The sequence below is a fragment of the Diabrotica virgifera genome, chromosome 6, assembly GCF_917563875.1.
Source record: "Diabrotica virgifera virgifera chromosome 6, PGI_DIABVI_V3a".
In the NCBI taxonomy this organism is placed as follows: Eukaryota; Metazoa; Arthropoda; class Insecta; order Coleoptera; family Chrysomelidae; genus Diabrotica; species Diabrotica virgifera.
The window spans coordinates 149,059,255-149,083,602 of NC_065448.1; the positions used below are offsets into that span (position 1 = coordinate 149,059,255).

The 24,348-nt window shown below is 33.8% G+C and overlaps 1 protein-coding gene across 1 annotated transcript in view; it reads right to left on the reverse strand.

The window, feature by feature from the left end:
- Positions 1-24,348, reverse strand: part of LOC114329182 (trafficking protein particle complex subunit 10) — a 143,603-nt gene that overhangs the window by 49,484 nt on the left and 69,771 nt on the right. Inside the window, exon 9 of the mRNA XM_028278205.2 lies at positions 17,608-17,988. Coding sequence (XP_028134006.1) covers positions 17,608-17,988 — 381 coding nt within the window. The remainder of the gene's footprint in view (positions 1-17,607; positions 17,989-24,348) is intronic.

The following is a 24,348-nucleotide window of genomic DNA, read 5'->3' on the forward strand; positions in this document are numbered from 1 at the left end:
TGTTTTATCTCTGATAATTTGCATGTTATTGTAATCTTTTGACTAATTGATGGACTTGTTAGTGTCCACTCTTACAAGCCATAAAGAAGAGTAGAGAACACGTAACACCGAAGCATCCTTAGGCGTAGTTCTAACCTTATATCCTAATAACAAAGAAACTTTTTAAGTTTAATGAATGATGCACGTACTATTTCAATACGTGTCGTAAGGGGCCGTTCAAATATTACGTAAGGGGAGGGTTAAAAATCTTCAAAAATTGCGTTACGTAATACGTGAACGCCCCATTAAGGTGCGATACGAAGGGGGGAGGGGGTCAAAAATCTTCAAAAACCGCGTTACGTAATACTTGAACGCTCCCTAATTTCTTTGCTTTGGTCCACATTTGATGTTATCCATGTTCCTAATTATTTGTAGTATCCACACTCCCAATTACAGTATCTTCAACATTCAATTGGATGTTTACGTGTACTAATTTAGTCATGGTCATGCATTTAGTTTTCTTTAAATTAATCTTCAGTCCGTACTCATGACAGCGTTCACTAAGTCGTTGCATTACGTTCTCTAAATCATTGTCTTAATCCGTTATTATTGAGGCCGGGACACACATATCCGCACCGAACCAGCACCATGTCCGCACCGCGCCCGCACCGAGCAGAGACAGCAAGGCTGGCCATGCTGTCTGTGCTCGGTGTGGGCTTGGTGCGGATATGTGTGTCCCGGCCTTTACTGTATCATCTGCAACACGTAAGTTGTTCCAAAATTCTTCATTGATAGATATACCTTTATCGACCTTTAGATTGCAACTCTTTAGCGACGTATTAGTATAATATAATATTTATGGATAACCGTCGAACGCCGATATGATTAACCAAAAAAGAAGATGTGTTTGGTGATATTTCTAGTGACTTTCTTGGGTGTGAATGTCTTTTTAGTGTACTCCTCTTGGTTTAAAAACAAAGCTTAGTAATACTTTTCAATAGTTTGGTGCTTATCTATTAGTATCTGGATCCCGCGTATGAAAAAAAAGTTGATTAACAGCAAGCTGAAAATTTGTTAATAGCTTAACGGTGTCTAGTCGGACAAACTTTGATGTATGGGAACACTGGAACAGGGGAAGTTTAAATTGTGGAACAGGTTAAAAATTTGGAACGGTCAGACCACGAAAACGGCACATGTATTTTTTCCGACAGAACAGACTTAAACTCTCCGAACAGAGACTAAACTCTCATGCAAAAATCAGACTGCTATTTATCACCAAATAGGCGTTTTAATGAGTGGAACATGTAGAATATGTCAAATGACAGGAATTATGACAGGTGATAAATTGCAGTCTCATTTTTGCATGAGAGTTTAATCTCTGTTCGGAGAGTTTAAGTCTATTCTGTCGGACAAAATAAATGTGCCGTTTTCGTGGTCTGACCGTTCCAAATTTTTAACCTGTTCCACAATTGAAACTGTCCCTATTCCAGTGTTCCCATATATCAAAGTTTGTCCGACTAGACACCCTTAAGCTATTAACAAATTTTCAGCTTGCTATTAATCAACTTTTTTTCATACGCGGGATCCAGACCTATATAGTTTTGTACTTAAAATTATTGGCTTTAAGAATTAATCGAAGTATTGTTTGACATCATCATAGAGTTATCGAAAATGTCGCTTACGTTTTATTACACAGCTTTGTAAATCTTCCAATAGATTAGAGGGTTCCAGTGGCTCTTCAGCTGCAGATTATTATTGCACCACAGACGCCACATTTGGAAAGTGTCTTCATAAAATGTATAAGAAATTTAGAAAGAACACTGATGAAGTCACAATTAAATTCACTTGCAGTGCACTATGTATTTGAATTTAACTCAGTTTCTTGTTTCGCAAAATCTGCTTCGCTGCCGCAATTTAAAAATAAAATAATATACCTAACCACGTGCACACCACTGGACGGCTAAGGTATGCCGAAAGATGACACTTTGTGATAAACTATTTTATGGCATGGCCTCGCTCAGCCAAATATTGTTATATCTTGAGCGAAGGGTGAGTAGTTCTTCCGATAAAAGATAACGCATTATGATTGGTCATAACAGCAATATCTGATTTTTTGAGTGGCTCTTTGTCCACGTGGACTGATCAACAGTTCGATGAAAACTTAACTGGGTGATTGCCCATATTTTAAAATATCATACCAGGAACATCTGAATGTAGAACCTTAAAACTTTTATATTTTACACATCTTAGTCATTGATAGTTTTGCAGTTAATAACTACTCCTGGTAGGGTACTTTTGCTTTCATTTTTATGGCTTGCTTTTATTACAGATACATTATATTTTTACACAGTCTCACGGAAATACGAGGCGACTATACTGTAACTTCATCATTTTCTGACTTATAGTGTTGCAAAAAAATGTATTTGGGATAAACAAATTAAATAACTTTTCAACTATTTGACCAATTACTTTGAAATTTAGGGTATGATTTAAGCACCGGAAGGCTCAACATTTCGTGTAATAGGAAGGTTCTAAGTTAATTTTTAAATGAGTTATGAACATTTATAAAAACTCAAAATTTATGATATATTTTGGAATTTTCTAAGCAACCAATAAGGATTGACATATTCAGCGTACGCCATATTGAAGTTTTTTATACGATTCATGAGTTTCTTACTCTCAAATTTGTTTAAAATGCTTAACTTTTTGGTAATAGACGAAAAAAGCGAAAATTTACCGTTTTTTTTATCTTCATTTGTTTATAACTATGTATATCATCAAAATCGGCTGCAGGAAACATATAGGTTATTATTATAGATGTCTACTATAGATACTACTCAAAAAATTTGGTTTCGGCCTGGAGGGGGTTGTGTCACCAGCAGGATATTTTTTACCTTATTTCTCTGAACTATGAATTCACGACCGTCATCGCTCAGATATTAGTAATTTATATACTATAGGTTGAATTGCGTAGCTATAAGTTCGACTGAAGTTATAATGGTTATAGGAGGGATATAGTGTGTACCAGAAGTGTACGAAGCAAACGCCTGAGGTACACTTTCAAGAATTTGGAAGTTCAATCAGAAGTTTTCACTCCAGTTTCGTTTTTTATTTATATTTTTTTAACCAAAAACTTCCTTGGCTGAGGCTAAGATATTAGACTTAATTTATGCCCAGCCTTCTTCGACTCCGTCACTTTCTGTGATAGTATATGTTTCTGCTTCTTTTTTGGAATAGGTATCTTGTGGAGCCATCTTGTAAGCTTTCGACTTTTATCTTTGTGGTGTATTTTGTTGTTTTGTCGATGTTCTACAAGTTTTTAGAAAATAAAAAATATAATTATCAGACAGATCTTCTTCTTCTTCAAGTGCCATCTCCGCGACGGAGGTCGGCAATCATCATAGCTATTCGGACCTTGGAGACGGCTGCTCTGAAAAGTTCGTTTGATGTACATCCTTACCATTCTCTCAGGTTGCGCAGCCACGATATTCTGCGTCTCCCTATGCTTCTTTTTCCTTGAATCTTTCCCTGCATAATGAGTTGGAGTTCCATTTCTTTATTCATCTTTCTCAGAACCTCTTTGTTTGTGACGTGTTCTGTCCATGATATTTTTAGAATTCTTCTATATACCCACATCTCGAATGATTAAAGTTTTTTCATTGATGCCGCATTCAAGGTCCAAGCTTCCATTCCGTAAAACAGAGTCGAGAAAACGTAGCACCTAGCAAACCTTATTCTTAGCTCTAACTTTAGATCTCTTGTGCAGAGCACTTTTCTCATTTTGTTAAAATTCGCTCTAGCCTTTTCTATTCTCATTTTAATATCTTGGAAGTAATCATTTGTGGAGGTGATCATTGCTCCAAGATATGCATATTGGTCTACTTGTTCGACGTTGGTTCCGTTTATGAGGAGATTCTCGTTATTTCTTTGAGTTTTAGATATTCTCATAAATTTTGTCTTCTTGATGTTCATTGTTAAACCGTATTCTTGGCTATATGTCGCTATTCTGTTAACCAGTCTCTGAAGATCTTCAATATTTTCGGCTAAGACGACAGTGTCATCCGCATATCTAATATTGTTAATGGGAACCCCGTTCACCTTTATTCCAACTGTTTCACCCTTAAGAGCTTGTTTTAGAATCTCTTCCGAATAGGCATTAAAGAGAACTGGAGACAATACGCATCCCTGTCTCACCCCACGTCTAATTTCAATTTCCTCTGACAACTGTTCGTTAACACGTACTTTTGCTCGCTGCTTATAGTATAAATTAGATATGATCCTGAGGTCATTGTAGTCTATCTTCTTTAATTTCAGGACATTCATTAATTGTTCATGTCGTACTTTATCGAAAGCTTTATTATAGTCAATAGAACAGACATATATATCTTGATTGACGTCTAGGCACCTTTGTATTAGGATATTAAGTGAGAAAAGAGCTTCACGCGTTCCTAGGCCTTTGCGAAACCCAAATTGTGTATCATTAATATCTATGTCCAATTTATTGATATATTCGGGTATGGATGACTTTCAGAAGCTGATGGTGCGGTAATCGGCGCATTCTCTTGCGTTTTTCTTTTTGGGGAGACAAACAAAGATCGACGTTAACCATTCTTTGGGTAATACGCCTGAGCAATAAATTTGGTTCAAAAGCATAACTAGAACATCAATGTGCTGTTCATCTATAATTTTTATTAATTCGATAGGAAGCATGTCAGGCCCAGGGCTTTTTCCGTTCTTCATTGTTTTTAATGCGTGTGCTATTTCTTCTTTTGTGATATCTGGACCTATTTCTTCTGAAGTAAGTTCTATGTTTTCCAGGTCTCCTCTTTCATCATCGAACAGTTCATCTATGTACTCTGCCCAGCGTTGTACTTTCTCATCGGTCTGTGTTATAGTAATCCCGTGTCTATCCAGAAGTGCACCAGTGAGATTTTGTTTTCTTAGCCCTGCCATTTCTTTTACTTTCTTGTGTAGATTAAATAGATCGTATCTTTTTTTAAGGTCCTCGATCTCTTTGCAGACAGATGCACTGTTAAAATTTGATATTTTGTTAATAGACAGAAATATGTGTGTACATTTATTATTGAAACACCCTGTATATTAATAAAAGCTATGTGCATAAAGAAATGTGCTTGCCTACCGTTTGCGTTATAGAAAACTTTAAAGTTCGCAGCTCGTCTTGACTTCGAACCTGAAAGGGCAGAATAGCGTTCTTAATTATTTATGTGTAATGATGCTAATAATAAAAGTAGTGAAATGTCAAAAAGTATGTAAAACAAATGCACAGTATATCAATACAGAGAGTGTTTCATTTTGTTGTCTAACTACAAGAGGTGAATCAAATATAAACTGACCTTTGCTAATAACTTTTTATTGAATTATAATTACAATAATTAAACAATACAGTAGAGCGTCGATTATCCGAACGTCGATCAACCGAACGACCGCTTATTCGAACTATCGACTCCCGCGTCCCGCACTCGAATACCGAGCAAGCGTTAGTAATTGACGCTTAAAATATCTTCAATTTTCTTCAATATTGTATCCAAAAATAATTATGTTGTTGCAAAGACTGCACTTTTTTGTTTAGTTGCTAGTTGTCATTATCAAGATATAAATAAATCTGTAGGTATATAAATATGACTTTTATTCACTTGTGGATAAATATGTATGACTATAGATATGTATCAATATATTGTAGTTCGATTATCCGAACAAATCGGTTTTCGAACACCTATGTCCCCCAATTAGTTCGGATAATCGACGCTCTACTGTACTTAATTTTTCTATATACATACATTCCTTCCTTCTGTATGCATTTTTCCCAGCGGCTGGGAAGATTCTGTATTCCATTTTCATAAAAAGAAGGAGACCGAGTATCTAACCAATTGCTCCACTTGTTTATCATCATTAAAACGCGCTCCGCCTAGTGCTTCTTCTAATGGACCGACTTCTTGTGTTAGGGCAGCTGTATGCGGTTGGGCGTTGTCATGCAAGAGCAACACATCTCGTATAGGTCATCTTCGTCTTTTGGACCTATAGGCAGCTCGAACTATAGCTGGACCTATAGGTAGCACGGTCTAAAAGACTACAGTAATAGGCGGCATTAATGGTTCGTCTCTCATAAAACAAATCAAGCAACAAAACGCCACTGAATTTGTGTTATGGTCAGTCGACGATCTGTCGCAATAAGGTCACGAATGGCGTCAATGACGTTGATGAATGGCGTTGATGACTTTTGTTTTGCACGGCATCTCGTCCTCCACGAACTTGTCTATTCGAGAATTTCATTTGTGTACCGGACAGTGTTGATTCCCCATACAATATTTTCTTTTGCAAGGAATTTGATAACAATGCTTAACATGGCATTACTCTCTCACTCATTGCAAAAAAAATCCCGCGTACCAAAAAAAAGTTGATTAATAGCAAGCTGAAAATTTGTTAATAGCTTAACGGTGTCTAGCCGGACAAACTTTGATGTATGGGAACACTGGAACAGGTGAAGTTTTAATTGTGGAACAGGTTAAAAATTTGGAACGCCAGACTACGAAAACGTTCCATGTATTTTGTCGGACAGAACTTCCAATTGTTTTGTTACCATTTCATTAAATTCTCATGCAAAAATCAGACTGATGTTTATCACCAACTGGGAATTTTAATGAGTGGAACACGAAGAACATGTCAAATGACAGGGCTCATGTGGGTTAGTAATAGCAGTCTGATTTTTGCATGAGAGTTTAATGAAAGGGTAACACCTCAATTGGATGTTCTGTCCGACAAAATACATGGGACGTTTTCGTAATCTGACATTACAAATTTTTAAACTGTTCCACAATTAAAACTTCCCCTGTTCCATGTCCGTCTAGACACCGTTAAGCTATTAACAAATTTTCAGCTTGCTATTAATCAACTTTTTTTGGTACGCGGGATTCAGGCCTATAACCGACTGCACGTCATTAGAGAACAGGTGGTAGCGCGCAGTCACACATTAGCTTGCAGATAAATCTGAATAAAAAAGTGATATTTTGTTTTTGAATGAGCTTACGTGGCTAACTAAGGTTGAAAAAATACAATCTTTTCCTTGTAATCTTAAATTTAATATGTTCAAATGTCCCATTATGTCAGCAAGGAAAGCTAAATCCCATAGCCAGTCTTCATTTTTCAACAGAGAGCACTCGTTTGGCAATTCCTCATTCTCCTCCAAAAATTGCAAAACACACTCTTTCAAATTCCAAAATCTTGCCAGTGCATTCCCTTTGGACAACCATCGAACACTGCAATAAAGGAGTAATTCACCTGCCTCCTCCGTTTCTTTCTGAAAAAGTTCTCGGAATCGTCGTCGATTACTAGCTCGAGCATGTATTTTATTGATACACCGCGATACAGGCTCAATCACCGAGGATAGATCGAGGTCCTTGGCACATAACGCTTCTTGGTGGATTAGACAATGGAATTTGAAAACATTTCTTCCTAAAAAGTTTTCAAGTAGCGTTGCAAATCACCCGTGTTGAGCTGGCCCCCCCCCCACTTGCAAAAATTAAAAAACAAATAGCCCTGATTTATGAGCTCTCATATTCCGCAAACTAAAAATTTTGAGCTCGTTCCACTGAGCAGGAATTTAATACCCTAGTGGGGGGGCTGAGTCAGCCCCCCCACTACTTAAAAATAGGAATATTGAATCGGTTTTTGCGGCAGAATTACGAGCTATTTATGAGCTCTTGAAATTATATACTTTCGATTTTTGAGCTCATCCCCTTCACCCCCAAACAACCCTTTAATTGATTTAACTTAAGAGAAAGATGCTGAGAAAACTTAAAATATATCGTATTGCGGATATAATTCATATAGCTTATATACTCTAAGAATAAACTATTAAATCAAGAGCATTTCGATTATTGAGCTACAACCCCTTCGCAAGAAAACCACCCTATCTTCCCGGCTTAAGAGAAAGTTTTACTTAAAATGCATTAAACTAATTATTTGGCGACTACATATCATTTAATAATTTATAACCTTCCAAATTACGCGCATTTAGATCAGTAAATTGCAATTTATTTTGTATAGTGCAGTCACTGAAGGTAAAAATCAACGATTACGTTCAATTTCGGTGAACCTTCATCGATTTTCACAAAAATTGGTCAGTAGTTAGAGGATACGTCAAGAAACAAAGGTGACATGGTACCACCTTGCGCCTTTACCCTGAGGGTGGATACCGCCCCTTCTCGGGGGTGAAAATTATTTTATAAAAAATAAATGCACAAATCAATAAAAGAACAAATTAAAATCAAAATTCATTATATAAAGTTAATAAAATAAGTCAATACTTTTTAAGTTATTAAAGATCAAAGATTTTAATTATTTGTGAAAAAATGCATGTTTTGGAGAGGTTTTTTGTAAATCACTGAAAAACTTTAAGTTTTTACAAAAAAGTTAATAATAGTTTAATTCGTATAGCTTATATTCTAAGAATAAACTCTTAAATCACGCGTCTTTCGATTATAGAGCTACAACCCCTTCGCAAGAAAACGACCCCATATTCCCGGCTTAAGAGAGAGTTGTTCTTAAAATAATTTAAATTAATTATTTTTCGACTACATATCGTTTAATAATTTATGAGCTTGCAAAATATACGCATCTCAATTATTGAATTGCCATTTTCTTTCTATAGTGCAGTCACTGAAGGTAAAAATCAACTATTACCTTCGATTTCGGTAAATCGCCATTTATTTTCACGAATTGACAATAACAACTTGGGGTTTTAGCCTGGGGTATATGTCACCCCTTCTCGGGAGTGAAAATTACTTTATTAAAAATAACCCCACAAATCGAGAGAGGGACAAATTGTAAGCAAAATTTGTTATATAATGTGATTAAAATAAATCAATACTTTTTGAGTTATTAAAGATCAAATATTTTAATTTTTGGAAAGAAAATGCATGCTTTAGAGCGATTTTTCATAAATGACTCAAAAACTGTAAGTTTTTACAAAAAAGTTTTCATCACTAAAATTGAAGCTAATAAAAAATATAATAAATTGCTTACTTGAAAAACCCTTTAATGTTAATTTAAAATAAGTTATTGGTAATTAAATGTATATTTTTTTCCGCGACTGTTCAAATCTAAGGGTTCAAGCTTAAATAACGGGAAAGAGATGCATTTTATAACACTAAGGGCCGGTTGTTCGAACGCTAATCAACAATGATCATTATCAAATAATTAATTACTGTCAATGTCAACTTTTTTTGGGTTATTAAAAAGTCTGTGGAGTCTATAATCAATTAATATAACAATAATTATTAACATAATTAATAATAAATCTCATAATTGTAATTAATTATGTTTTCAGCAACCCAAACAAAGTTGACATTGACAGTTTTGGTGACAGTAATTAAATATTTGATAATGATCATTGTTGATTAGCGTTCGAACAACCGGCCCTAAGGGCCGGTTGTTCGAACGCTAATCAGCAATGATCACTATCAAATATTTAATTACTGTCACCAAAACTGTCAATGTCAACTTTTATTGGATTGCTGAAAACATAATTGATTAAAATTATGAGATTAGTTAATCAATTAACATAACAATTATTAACATAATTGATTAAGTAATTTCATATTATGTTTTCAGCAACCCAAACAAAGTTGACATTGACAGTTGGTGACAGTAATTAAATATTTGATAATGATCATTGTTGATTAGCGTTCGAACAACCAGCCCTTAGGTACTAAATACTTGTCGAAGTACTTAGAAATACCTATGAAAAATAAGATCCAGAAAAAGTTGATAGTATCAAAATCCGCTCAAAAATTTTCGTGAAAATGAATGGAGATTTACCGAAATCGAAGGTCATAGTTGATTTTTACCTTCAGTGATTGCACTATAGAAAGAAAATGGCAATTCAATAATTGAGATGCGTATATTTTGCGAGCTCATAAATTATTAAACAATATATAGTCGACAAATAATTAATTTAAATTATTTTAAGTACAACCCTCTCTTAAGCCGGGAATATGGGATGGTTTTCTTGCGAAGGGGTTGTAGTTCAATAATCGAGGGGCGCGTGATTTTAGAGTTTATTTTTAGAATATAAGCTATACGAATTAAACTACTATTAACTTTTTTGTAGAAACTTACAGTTTTTTAGTGATTTACAAAAAACCTCTTCAAAACATGCATTTTTTTCACAAATAATTAAAATCTTTGATCTTTAATAACTTAAAAAGTATTTACTATTTTATTAACTTTATATAATAAATTTTGCTTTTAATTTGTTCTTTTATTGATTTGTGCAGTTATTTTTTATAAAATAATTTTCCCCCCGAGAAGGAGCGGTATCCACCCTCAGGGTAAAGGCGCAAGGTGGTACCATGTCACCTTTGTTTCTTGACGTATCCTCTAACCACTGACCAATTTTCGTGAAAATCGATGAAGGTTCACCGAAATTGAAGGTAATCGTTTATTTTTACCTTCAGTGACTGCACTATACAAAATAAATTGCAATTTACTGATCTAAATGCGCGTAATTTGGAAGCTTATAAATTATTAAATGATATGTAGTCGCCAAATAATTAGTTTAACGCATTTTAAGTACAACTTTCTCTTAAGCCGGGAAGATAGGGTGGTTTTCTGGCGAAGGGGTTGTAGCTCAATAATCGAAATGCTCTTGATATAATAGTTTATTCTTAGAGTATATAAGCTATAGGAATTATATTCGCAATACGATATATTTTAAGTTTTCTCAGCATCTTTCTCTTAAGTTAAATCAATTAAAGGGTTGTTTGGGGGTGAAGGGGATGAGCTCAAAAATCGAAACTATATAATTTCAAGAGCTCATAAATAGCTCGTAATTCTGCCGCAAAAACCGATTCAATATTCCTATTTTTAAGTAGTGGGGGGGGGCTGACTCAGCCCCCCCCACTAGGGTATTAAATTCCTGCTCAGTGGAACGAGCTCAAAATTTTTAGTTTGCGGAATATGAGAGCTCATAAATAGCTCATAAATCAGGGCTATTTGTTTTTTAATTTTTGCAAGTGGGGGGGGGGGGGCAGCTCAACACGGGTTTGCAAATCCTTTGATTCGACCAACCATGGAAGGCGCTCCATCTGTACAAACCGACTCCAATTTCGACCACTCCACTTTGCTACCTTCAATAACATTTTTCACTTGATCCAAGACATCCTGTTCTGTTGTGGAGACCAGTTGGCGCAAATATAATAGCTCCTCCACAACATCGAAACTATCTGTCACGAAGCGTACAAATATGCTCAACTGCGCATTACCTGTGATGTCACAGCTTTCATCCAAAGCCAGTGAAAAATATTTGCAGTCTCGTAGTCCGCCGATAATTTGTGTTTCAACATCCTGGCCCATATCATCAATTCGGCGCATGACGGTGTTTCTGGACAAAGCGATTTGGTCCACCATATGTTTTATGTTTGAATCACCGACATTTTGAGCGAATATTAGTACACTATTTTTAATTACCTCTTCTCCGTCGGAATATGGCTTTTTCTTGCGTGTTAATAACAGCGAGAGTTGATATGAAGTCTTCACCATTGTTTACATTTCATTACTTCTTTTTTGGAACAAAGATTGTTGCCCGGCTAAAGATTTTTTTTCTTGGCGATGAATTCGGTTCGTAGGCCTGATCCGACAGGATAATTGTTGGTGAAATCGCCATGAACTTGCTTATAATGGCGCTCCAGATTAAATTTTTTTGGCACTGCCACACAAATTCCACATATCAAACAGCAAGGCTTGGAAGTGTTGTGATGAGTAAATAAGAATTGTTCTTCCCACTCAGTTTTAAATTCACGAATCGCGATATCGTCCTCATATTTACGTTTTGAAGTTTCGTGGTCATTTCGAAAACAATTGTTTTAAAAGGAAATAAACTGTAAAAACACTATCTCACAAGGCAAACAGACTTAAAGCGTCTCGCACAAAAGTTGAGAATCAACTGAGTAGAGAATAACGTGAACGTGCCTAGCGCGAGGCAGTGACGTACAATAAAAGAGTGGCGTAGAATAAAAGACGAATTTATAATTTTTTACTAAGTTAATTTTTTTATCTTTTTTTTATTTTTCCAAAAAGTCCTCGCGTGCCACTTCTAAGACACCGCCGTGCCACACCGTGGCACGCGTGCCGTGGTTTGGCCACCCCTGCGATATAATATAATCCATGGGTGTGTATTGTTATTTATATGTGAACATGGTGGACTATTTGAAATATAATATCTAAATAACACTACATTTCAACGGGAGAAGATATTATTTTTATAGCCCAGTAAATGAACAGGAAATATGGCGAAACCGTGTAATTTTCAGGGTCAACTTCGAATTACATGAAAATTTGGATCTAGGTTCTACTTACCCTTAACCATTGATTATAAACCCACCCTCCTGTATAAAAGGTATATTTAAAAAACCCTCAAAAGGGCCACATCAAATTCACATAACTAGTTTTCGACTGGTTTACCAGTCATCATCAGTGCTTACGTGCAATGTACCGGGTGTCCCAATAAGAATGGCTCTCGGCCATATCTCAGGAACCGTTTATAGTAGAGCTTTGAAATAAAAAATTTTATAACAAAAGTTGCCTCAGGAAAAGCCTGGAAATTATTTTCATAATTGTGGGTCCACCGCTAGAGGGCGTAATTGAATATCAAAAATAAAAAAATCTAAATTTTACAAAATTTTCCTAATGAAGGGGCACTGGAAATCCGATTATTGTATTCTTCATCAAATTCTGCGCATACTTGATTTAACAAGTTTAACTCTACCTTTGCAAATAAGAGGTGGGGGTGAGTGGGAACCTTGTTATGAAAAAATGGCTGTAAGTCCGGTTCTGCTAAATCAAATTTTGAAAACTGGGTCTTGTTGAAGACAGATCTTTTTCTTCAATGTAAGCGTGATAATTTTGAACCATCCTAATAAGCAATAAGCCAGCTGGGAGGCGTTATTTAATTTTTTTCAGAAATCTAGTTTTCTTTGGAAAATATTAAATACAAGTATGCATTTTTAATCATACTTTATAAAATTAGATTAAATTAGCAATAGAATAGCGAAAACCGCATGTCGATACCTTTTTTCTATCTCAAGATATCTCGAGAAACGTGTAAATTTTATAGATAACTGTTACTATCACCGGTAAACTAAGTTAATGAAAAGTAGTGTGCTGTGGAAAAAAACAAAATAACATTTTCCAGATGTCAACGTATAAAAATATAATTAATTAAAACAACAATATAAAAAGAAACAATACTATTAAAATTAAATATAACACAGAACAAAAAGAACTACTTAGTGACGACCTAAGTATTCAAATTGTTGCCCATCATACACTACTCTAGAATACATTATCCAGAGAATACTAAACGCCATTCAAAGCATATCGAGAGCAGAAATTGAGACTGCTGTTCAATCTACTCTTGAAAGAGTAAATGTTTGCAACGAAAATGATGGGCAAAAATTTGAACGTTTATGTCATCACTAAATAGTTGTTTTTATTTCTTTGTAATAGGGCTTTTCAACGCTTCTCATTTGTTTCGAGCCTCTGTCATATGCCGTATAATCCGTGTATAATATTAATATACGAGATATGAACGAGGCTCGAAACAAAGCGTTGAAAAGACCTAATATACGTTGACAGCTGGAAAATGTTTCTTTGTTGTTTCCATAGCACACTACTTTTATTGAATTTCGTTTACCGGTGACAGTAACAGTTATGTTTTTAAATTTACAAGTTTTGTAAGATATCTCGAGATAGAAAAAAGGTATTAACATGTGGTTTTCGCTATTCTGTTGCTAATTTTGTCTAATTTTGTAATATGGTATTAAAAATGCATGTTTGTATTTAATATGTTCCAAGGAACACTAGATTTCTGAAAAAAATTAAATAACGCCTTCTAGCTGGCATATTACTCAGTAAGTTGGTTCAAAATCATAACTTTTACATTGACGAAAAAGATCTGTCTTCAACAAGACCAAGCTTGCAAAATTTGATTAAGCAGAACCGGAGTCACAGCCAGTTTTTCATAACAAGGTTCCCACTCACCCCCACCTCTTATTTCCAAAGGTAGACCTAAACTTGTCAAATCAAATATGCGTAGAATTTTATGAAGAATACGACGATCGGATTTCCAGTGCCCCTTCATTACGAAAATTTTGTAAAATTTAGATTTTTTAATTTTTGATATTCAATTACGCCCTCTAGCGGTGGTCCCACAATTATGAAAATAATTTCCAGGCTTTTCCTGAGGCAACTTTTGTTATAAAATTTTTTATTTCAAAGCTCTACTATAAACGGTTCCTGAGATATGGCCGAGAGCCATTCTTATGGGGACACCCGGTACATGCTAACCACCAAGATAGTATTATACAAAAATATGTAAGTCAAAGCCCAGTAAAAGTAGTCCGTCAAGGAAACATAGGTATAAAATGCTACCTTAAGCCTGGATGTTTAAAATATTATCTAATTTGCCCTAGGTAACATCTGGGATCTAGATATGACTTGTTCACATGTTGGAAGTGAGACGGCACTTGCCGTCTCACAACAAGAAGTTTGTTAAAAAATATTAATTCTTCTCAAGAGTAATATACCTTCATTTTTAAAGCACTTTCATATAAATATGAACGTGGTTTTAATTGTTCTCGACTTTTAATAATAAAATGTTTCGATATTGTCAATAATGAAAGTACTTCTTGAGAACAAGAAATAATAAATATATTTTTTTCCTAAAATTTTAATTTTACTATCTTAGTTTGAAAAGAATTAATATTCAAATATACTTATTTACTTTGTTTTGAAATATGATCTAATTAGTGATGTTTTAAACTTTCTAATCCTGTCCGTTTATCAGCTTTTACCTATTGTTCCTAGGCAGATGGCCCTCAACTATTTATATGTCGGAAATTCCCTGTCATTTTATCAAAATATACATTTATATGTATACCAAATTTCATGCCAATCCAATGGATTCTTTAAAATTTGGAGGTTTTGCAATATTTTACCTGGAGTGAATGGATTAGATCTGGAAAGAAATTCTGTATATCAACTTCAAATAGTTTATTTCGCATTAGTTCTGAAAATATCATTCTTTTACAAATTGCAAAAAATAATTTACATGTGAATTATCACTGCTAATTTTATTATGTATTTTCTATTTTGTTGTTTTTTGTAGTGTATTAATAATTAAATAATTTTTAAGAAACCTCTTCACTATTTTTATTAATCAATTTTTAGCGTTTTATTTGAAGTAAAATCGGAATTCCAAAATAGAGATTACAATCGCGTTAAAATTATTTATGAAAATGCTGAATACTACCCTTATATCGTTGTCTTTTACGCCAGCCAAGCAACTCAAATTTATTTTTCAATCTTGGCAAAAATTTCAAGAAATGTCGCCACCGTCCAGCCAGTTAGTACTTAGACTTGAGGGGCAAAGAGGTGTAAGTGGGCGGAGTTTAACACTGAATTCGGTTTTACCTTAAGGTGAGGTATCTATGTAGTTATTAATCAATGCCTTAACTTTAAAGTTGAACTTGTGCCATTGGTTGCTTTTACTTAAGGGGTGACAATTACCCCTTCTCGGGGGTGAAAAAAGGCGCGTTTAAAATATGTGAGGAAATGGATAAATTAACTAATTCTAAACATGTTTTGTTCTATAAAGTTTTTTAACTAAGTTAATACTTTTCGAGTTATTTGCGAATGAAAATTTGTATTTTTTTAACAAAAAACCACGTTTTCAGCCGGTTTTTAGTAAATCACTCAAAAAGTGTCTTTTATCGAAAAAATATTCATAGCAAAAATGTATCATATAGAAAAACGAAAAAAAATTGTATTCGTGAAGTCTATAGACCTAGCAAAAGCAAAGTTGTAACTCATGAAAAATACGTTCTCATTCGTCAAATTCCAAATCGAATATTTCAACGTGAAATAACCAAAAAGTTAAGCACCTTTCGGGAAAACCTCATTAATTTTTTTTTAAAAAGTGTTTAAAAAAGCTCTCTTTTTCTTTTAAGTTTCTATAATCAAAACTAAGCAAGTTACGCTCAAAATAAAGTTGGCCTTTTTTTTTGGCAAAAAAAAATCGTGAATGTATGAAGCAATCAAAACGAAATTATTCGTTACCGCTTTACAAACAATTTACTTTACTTATGTATGTTTTATATGATCTGTAAGTTTCACCGCTTTAAAGTGCTTATTTTTGAAAGGGTTATAGTTGAAAGGGCCTGAACGAGTCACTAATCACGAGTGTATGCAAACTTTGAACAGCCATATCTTAACCAATTTTTGTCTTACAAAAAAACAAAATCAAACTAGCATATTTATAAAAGCAAAACCTACAAGTTTCTAGCATCAAAACTAAGCAAGTTACGCTCAAAATAAAGTTGACCTTTTTTTTTGGTAAAAAAAAATCGTGAAAATCTCCCCGTATGTAGCAACCAAAATGAAATTATTCGCTACCGCTTTACAAACAATTTACTTTACTTATGTATTTTTTATATGATCTGTAAGTTTCACCGCTTTAAAGTGCTTATTTTTGAAAGGGTTATAGTTGAAAGGGCCTGAACGAGTCACTAATCACGAGTGTATGCAAACTTTGAACAGCCATATCTTAACCAATTTTTGTCTTACAAAAAAACAAAATTAAACTAGCATATTTATAAAAGCAAAACCTACACTTTTTTACTCTCTGGGATTTTTCTTATAACTAATGAAGTTATTTTGAAAAAAGTGCATTTTCCAAAATTTTAGAATTTTTTTTATTTGAAACCAATTTTTTTCAAAAACACTTCGAATCGGCCAAGCTTACAGATCGTATAAACAAAACACATATAAATGGGTACAGCGGTAACGATTAATTTTATTTAGGGTACTAAATAGGGATAAATTTACACGATTTTTTTTTACCAAAAAAAAGGGGCCAACTTTATTTTGAGCGTAACTCACTTAGTTTTGATGCTAGAAACTTTTATAACAAAATAAAAATAAAGCTTTTTTAAACAATTTAAAAAAATTAAATAAGTTTTTCCCGAAAATTGCTTCATATTTTGGTTATTTCAAGTTGAAATATTCGATTTGGATTTTAACGAATAAGGACGTATTTTTCATGAGCTACAATTTTGCTCTTTCCGGGTTTATAGACTTCATGAATACACAATCTTTCTTCGCTTTTTTATAAGCTACATTTTTGCTAAGAACACTTTTTTTCGATAGAATCATTACTTTTTGAGTTATTTGCGAAAAACCGGCTGAAAACGATTTTTTTTGTTAAAAAATACACATTTTCAATAGCAAATAACTCGAAAAGTAGTAACTTAGTTAAAAAGAGTTAAAAAACTCTATAGAATAAAAGCTACTTAGAATTAGTCAATTTATTCATTTCCGGATTTAACTGAACGTATGTTCCCCCCCCCCCCCGAGAAGGAGAGTAAGTAGAACCCCAAACTAAATTTTCAGGCAATTCGAGGTTGACCCTGAAAATTACACTCCAAAACGATCATTTACTGGGCTATTAGTGATTTCAGTTTGACCACTTTACCTGCCGTTTGCAGATTAGTGAGCATTTGTAATGAGCTGCTAGTTGCAAACAAATAAAGTATAATGAAAATATTCACTTACCAAATTAGTAACTTCTATACAATCATCAATCTCTTCTTTCAGCTGTTGCGGCGTGCTGTTTTTCCTCTGCAGTTCCGTAAACTTAGAAGCCACCCCTGCAGCTGCTAGTTGTTTGTCCTGCTTATACTCCAAATTCCTCTTCATCTTAAGTCGTTGCAACATCGTGTCGGGCGTTATCATATCCTTATTAGTTAATAATCTACTTGAACATATCTTTTCGCTAGTTTTCTTGTCTTTCGACGGTTCTACTACAGCTTCTAGAGAGATTGCTAACTTTGTACAGAGGATTTCTTTCGGAAAATTTGACTCTATGAGTAATTCAACTTTAATATCACTATCTTGCATTATGTCGTCTTCGTTTTTTATACAGACGCTCATAACCTAAAAAAAACTATTGATGATACTACGTTGTTTTGAAAATTTGTCTCTTTTAGTTATATGAATGAATTGCAAGTATTTAAATGGCTAAAATGACTAATCTATAAAGGAGATCGTGGGCTTCTTTATTAATAAAAAAATTACACCCAGGATCACACAATGATGCCTATTCTGTAACTCAATTCGATGATAAAAGTAAGGAAAATTGAATAGAAGTGGCCAAGTCGAATAGAAATATATAGTCCAAATCGGTATTCATTAAGTGCGTTCGCAGAGTTGTCAGGCGCTAGTCCACGACAAAAATCGAATGCGCACTTTAATTCCATATTATATTTATTTAATGTATTATCGTTAATTGATAAATATACCAGTATATTAATAGTTAATAATTAATTATTAATATTAATTAATAGTAAATATACCTTGTACATCTATCTATTAACGATATTATTTATAATATTTTAAAGTGCGCATGCGATTTTTGTCGTGGACTAGTCCCTGACTAGTTTTATTATATTTTGACGTTTATATTTTATATCTACTAAAAATATTTTATTACTACTTATAATTATTTCTAGTATTCATAATTTTTTGTAGCTGCTTAATTTTTTAGTCTGTTGTGTTATTTATTTAGATAATTGTATATTTAATTTAGACATGTTGTCTGAGTATGCATTGAACCTAACCTTCATTTATTTGGCATCTGAAAATATTTTGATATATTTTATGTTTGCCAGTCACAGTGTTGCCACACTTTTTTGTTTATTTCTTGTACAATTTCAATCAATGGCATAATGTACAAGAATAAGATTGTATAAGAACGTTTAAAATATAAAGATATACTTATAGCGCTGATTGATAAATATATACCAGTATATTCTTGTTCTCATGATCATTTTTCAGTACGTCACAGTTTCTCGATTTTTCTCTAATGCATTAAGTTTGATGAGACGGAAAAAGCGGTAGCTCCGTGATTAAACACAAAAATAATGCAGCATTACAATGGTTATATACATAAGATGTCTATTCCTAACCTACGTTTGATTCGTTGACATTAAGAATGCGCGTTTTTTCTAGCCAATCAAATACACGTATTACGAACATTTGACGAAAACTTCGTCCATTTTGGCCATTTTTTAGAAGTGTCAAAGAGTCAAGTGACGGTTATTATTCAGGTCAGTATTTTGTGTACCTGTCATTTTGAAATTTCGAATTCGACTTCCCTTGTGTTTCACAACTTTTTTGTACATTATTTGGTGTTTTGGTTGAGAATTTAGTTCGTTAAAAGTTAGTTTTGTATTTTGGTTTAGAATTTAATTCGTTAGAAGTTAGTTTATACTCCAGGTCATTATGCAAGAAAAATATCCATAGTAAGGAGACGTAACTCATGGCTGAAGAACCTTAGGAACTGGTTTGGATGTAATAACAATGAATTATTTAGAGCCGCGGTTTCAGAAATAAAGATCGCTCTGATGATTACCAACTTTTTAAGCGGAGACAGCACCTAGAGAAGAAGATAAAAACACAGTTTATGGATAGTTTTGTGTCATTTTTTAATGTTTCCATATTTATAAATTTAATTAACACTATTGTTTACTTTTTAATTTTATTCCCCTTTATAAAAAATACCTACATGTTAACATATTGTGTAAAAATCAAATCTACTAAATTACTAATTAGTTTAATTCCACAAGCTTTATTCATCTAAAGTACGATTCTGGCATCTGTCAGATTCGTCAATAATTACATGAAATAAGTCTCGACACACCCAATACAGTATATGACGTCATAATTAATGACGCACTGAAAAATGATCATGAGAACAAGAATACTTGTATATTTATCAATCAACGCTTATAGTCTGAACAAATTATATAAAAAAAGGCTGCGAAAAGTTATTTAGCAGTTATTTTAGCTGGAATCAAATCTTAAGATTGCATATTATTAGTAATACCGATTTTAATTAATTTATTAATAATATTAAGTGCCAGGCGTTTGTCGGAACTGATTATAAAGAACGCCACGACTCAGTAGGAAAGATTCTCCACCAAGAACTAGCTAACACACTTGGACTTCTCCAAACCGACCATCTTCCTTATTATCAATACGTCCCTGATAGAATGCTTGAAAACGACAACTACAAGCTATACTGGGATCGCACTGTGATCACAGACCAAAAAGTGGCACACAATAGACCGGATCTCATACTAGTTAATAAACTTACTAGGAAAACAACATTAATAGAGGTGGCGATACCTAACAACAATAATCTGCTTGTTAAGCACAACGAAAAGATCGCCAAGTATAGAGATCTCGAAATACAAATAAGGAGAGAATGGAGAATGGAAAGTACCCAGACAATACCTATTATTCTTTCTACTACTGGAGTCATTCCAAAGAACCTCACAGAAAACATCAAAAAGCTGGGTCTAAATGAACATCTTTACAAGACTATGCAGAAAGCTGTGCTACTCTCGACCTCCAGATGCGTGCGAAAATTTTTGGGAGATACTCCGGCGTACCAAGTCACCTAGGGCTCGATAACACGGAAAGAGTCCCACCAGAGCTCAATCCTTTTGATACCCTAGGTATCTGGGATGAGTGAATTTTCCCCTTAGAGGGAGTGCGGGCCGTGTGGCTAAATCTGGATAACAACAATGTAAATTTTCTTTGATTTAAAAACATTTATACGTCTTATATTCATTTATCTTTTTTATTTGCCAGTTTATCTTCTTTTTTATAACAATGTTAATTAACTTTGATTTAAAACCATTTATCCTCTTTTGAACTTTTTGTATCCAGTATTTACACTGATATTTTACTATTTATTTTTCAAAACTTTTCTTTTTTGCTGTTTCAAAACTATTTTTAAATGTAAGTTAATGTAATGTGATAGTATGAAAAATTGAGGATATGGCAACGGTGTCATATTTCAAGTTTAGATCCAGCAACAAACAGGTCACAGAACATTAATTCCACTTTTCAGTGCGGGGTTGCCACCACCTTCTGAGCGCGCCAAATAGAAGTTGGCGTTTTCGATTTACACTGATTACGATGTCAGTTACAGAATGCCAATCAAACACGAAAATGACGCGATAGCTATCAATCATTTCGATTTTGGGTAATTACGAGTCGACTTGGTGATTTCTATTCGAGTGGTTAAAAGTTTCAGAATAGGGCTTATTATAAGGCTATACCGAAAAGAGTAACGCTCGATTTCATAATAAAGTTAAAGGGGACTTTAAATTAAAGGAGGCTTTAACTAATTGATTATGTATTGATTAAAGCCTCCTTTAACTTTATTATGAAAACTTATACATGTAAAATTATTCACAGCGACGCCCCAACATCAGACCATGAAAAAGAAGTAGAGCAATTCTACAAAGAAATTAATGAGGCAATGATGGCAAACAAAACAAGGTATGTAATGTTTATGGGCGATTTCAACGCAAAAATAGGGAAAGAAGAAAACCAAAATGAAATTTTAATAGGACCCTACAAAACAACCTATAAACAGGGTGTTTCCTTAAGAATTGTCCATATAGTAACTGAGGAGACCTTAGCACAAAATACGAAGATTGAACCTAAAACACTTAAATAAAATATTTCTCCTTACCGAGATAAAGAGTGTTTTATTACAAACCTCCTAAAAGGATTTTAGCCCATTGTTTTAACACCTTCCAATATTTTTTGTTCAAACTTGACAAACGTTTACACATGTTAGGGCACTTTAACAAGTGTTAAAAGATAGTTTTCCGCTGTTACCAGAGGCGTGCTGTAGAGATATATACTTCATTTTCGGCCCCTTTCCCCCCTCAAAATCTACGCCACTGTCGTAATAATCATTTCAGCATGTTTTTTTGAATCCTTGATACTTTTTACACAAATATCATCCTTTTGTCTCATTGCGATAGAGTAAGTAGTTTTCAAGTTATTTGCGTATAAAAATAATGGATTCCATAAGACTATGTATTTTAAACTACATTAAGGGACGGTTGTTCGAACGTTAATCAAGAAGTTGATTATAATTAAGTCCCCTTAACAACCTGTAACGGTTCGTCACGTTACGAAAGTATTTTTGAACTCTTTAATTATTTTTATAATTATTTTCCCTTAATCTCTCTAATTTTCTCGTAATTAACTATTTATAATTATCTTCTTTTATATTTAAAAATTTCTTGCAATGATGCCACACCTAACTATGTTGGTGGGTTTGTAATATACGCCACCTAGTGAGAAATATGACATCGTGTTCTGAGTCTTAATTTTGACGGAGAGAGAAATCGGAGATCACTCTTGGTTGGAAATTGTTAGTGGCATGTGCCAAATTTAGGTCAAGTTTGGAGGTTAACAATACCTCGTTTTAGTTAAATTATTGGAAGTTCGAAATGTGATTCACTGAATTTATCAGGAGTGTTTAGGAGCCAAGAAACTAAATCTGGAACGTCGCCGGGCCTACAGGAGGCATGGTTTGGTACCATCCTGGAGCCAGCAGTGTATATGGGAACTGTATATGGTTTCATACCACATACATTTTGGTTTAATGCACTATGTTTAATAATTATTATTTTTAAGATTTAACTTGAATTTATTTGGTTTTTTTAATATACATATAAGTTTAGTAAGTTTCCAAACTCATGTATAACCCTGCGGTATTGTACGTTGAGCCCGGCGTATCTGCCAAAAAGGTATTCTTGTATTTTGTTGATTTGGTTGATTTTATTTCATTATGTAAATTTAGTTTGTAATATTAATTGTTTGTTTCCCAGATATTTTGTCGTTCATTTGCTTTTCTTCATTAATTCAGTTAATTCAAGTCGTTTGTATATTTATCTTTACTTTAATTTATTTAACGTTCATTTTGCTTAATTAATTTTGTTGTATTCTGTAACTCATTTAGAGTTCATTATATCTTGATATTATTGTTTATATTTTGTATACAATTTAGTTGTACGTAGCAAGCGTACTATGATCATTTGGTAAAGGTAGTCTCATGTGAGTTATACCCTACATAAGAGGTATTTAATTTTGTAACAGGTAACATTATTGGTGTTATCTTGGATATAACATGTTAAAGTATATCTTTGTCATTTTAGAGTCACATAATATTCACTGTGTGTAACTCAGAGATTGTGAAAATCTAGTAGTTATATTTAATATTTGTTTATTTTGCATATTATCATTTATTATTATTCCTATCATTTACATTTCTTCTTCTTAACGTGCCCTATCAAGTCCCCTTGACGTTGGCGATTAACATGGCGAAACTGTCTCTGTCTCGAGCTATTCTAAATAGGTGTTCTGCTTTCTTTATTCCTGTCCACTCCCGGATATTCTTCAACCAAGAGGCCTGCTTTCCACCAATTCCTCTGCGTCCTTCGATTTTACCCATCATAATAAGTTGAAGAATATTATACCGATCTCCCCTTACTACGTGTCCAAAATAGGCCATCTTTCTATATTTGATATTATCAAAACAGCTCGCGGGTAGCATTTGCTCTCTTAAGGACTGCCACATTTGTCAGCATAGCCGTCCATGGTATTTTCAGTATACGTCTGTGCAGCCACATTTCAAATGCCTCCAAACGGTTAATGGTGGATATTTTTAATGTCCATGATTCGACACCATACAAGAGGACTGACCAAATGTAGCATTTAATCATGCGCTTTCGAAGTTGAAGTTGCAAGGTATCATTACAGAAGAATGACCTCATTTTTAAAAATGTCGTGCGGGCTATCTCGATTCTACATTTTATCTCTTTATCTGGATCTAGTTGTTCAGTAATATGGCAACCAAGATATTTAAAACTGGGTACTCTTTGAATCATATGACCATCAACATATAACCGTGAATCTTGATGGGCCAAACGGCTAAATAACATGTATTTTGTTTTTGAACAGTTTATGTTTAGGCCAAACTCTCTTCCCACTGTGTCAATGGCATTTAAAAGGTGTTGTAATCCATTTATATCATCACTTAAAATAACTGTATCGTCTGCATATCTGATTGTATTTATCAGAATTCCATTAACTTTCACACCCCATTCCAAATTATGCAGCGCTTCCTTAAATATTCTATCTGAATATAAATTGAATAACAGTGGGGACAGTATACAACCCTGTCTGACACCTCTTTGTATTTTGCATATTTCTGTTGATTTTCCATTTATGCAAGCTATCGCTGTTTGACGCCAGTATAATTTTTCTATGATTCGTACATCTTGACTATCAACTCCTTTATCCTTTAATATTTTAATTAATTTGTGATGTTGTTCTCGATCAAAGGCCTTCTCATAGTCAATAAATACAGCAAAGACGTCTTTCCTTTGATCTCGGTATTTCTGCAATAACACATTTAGTGCA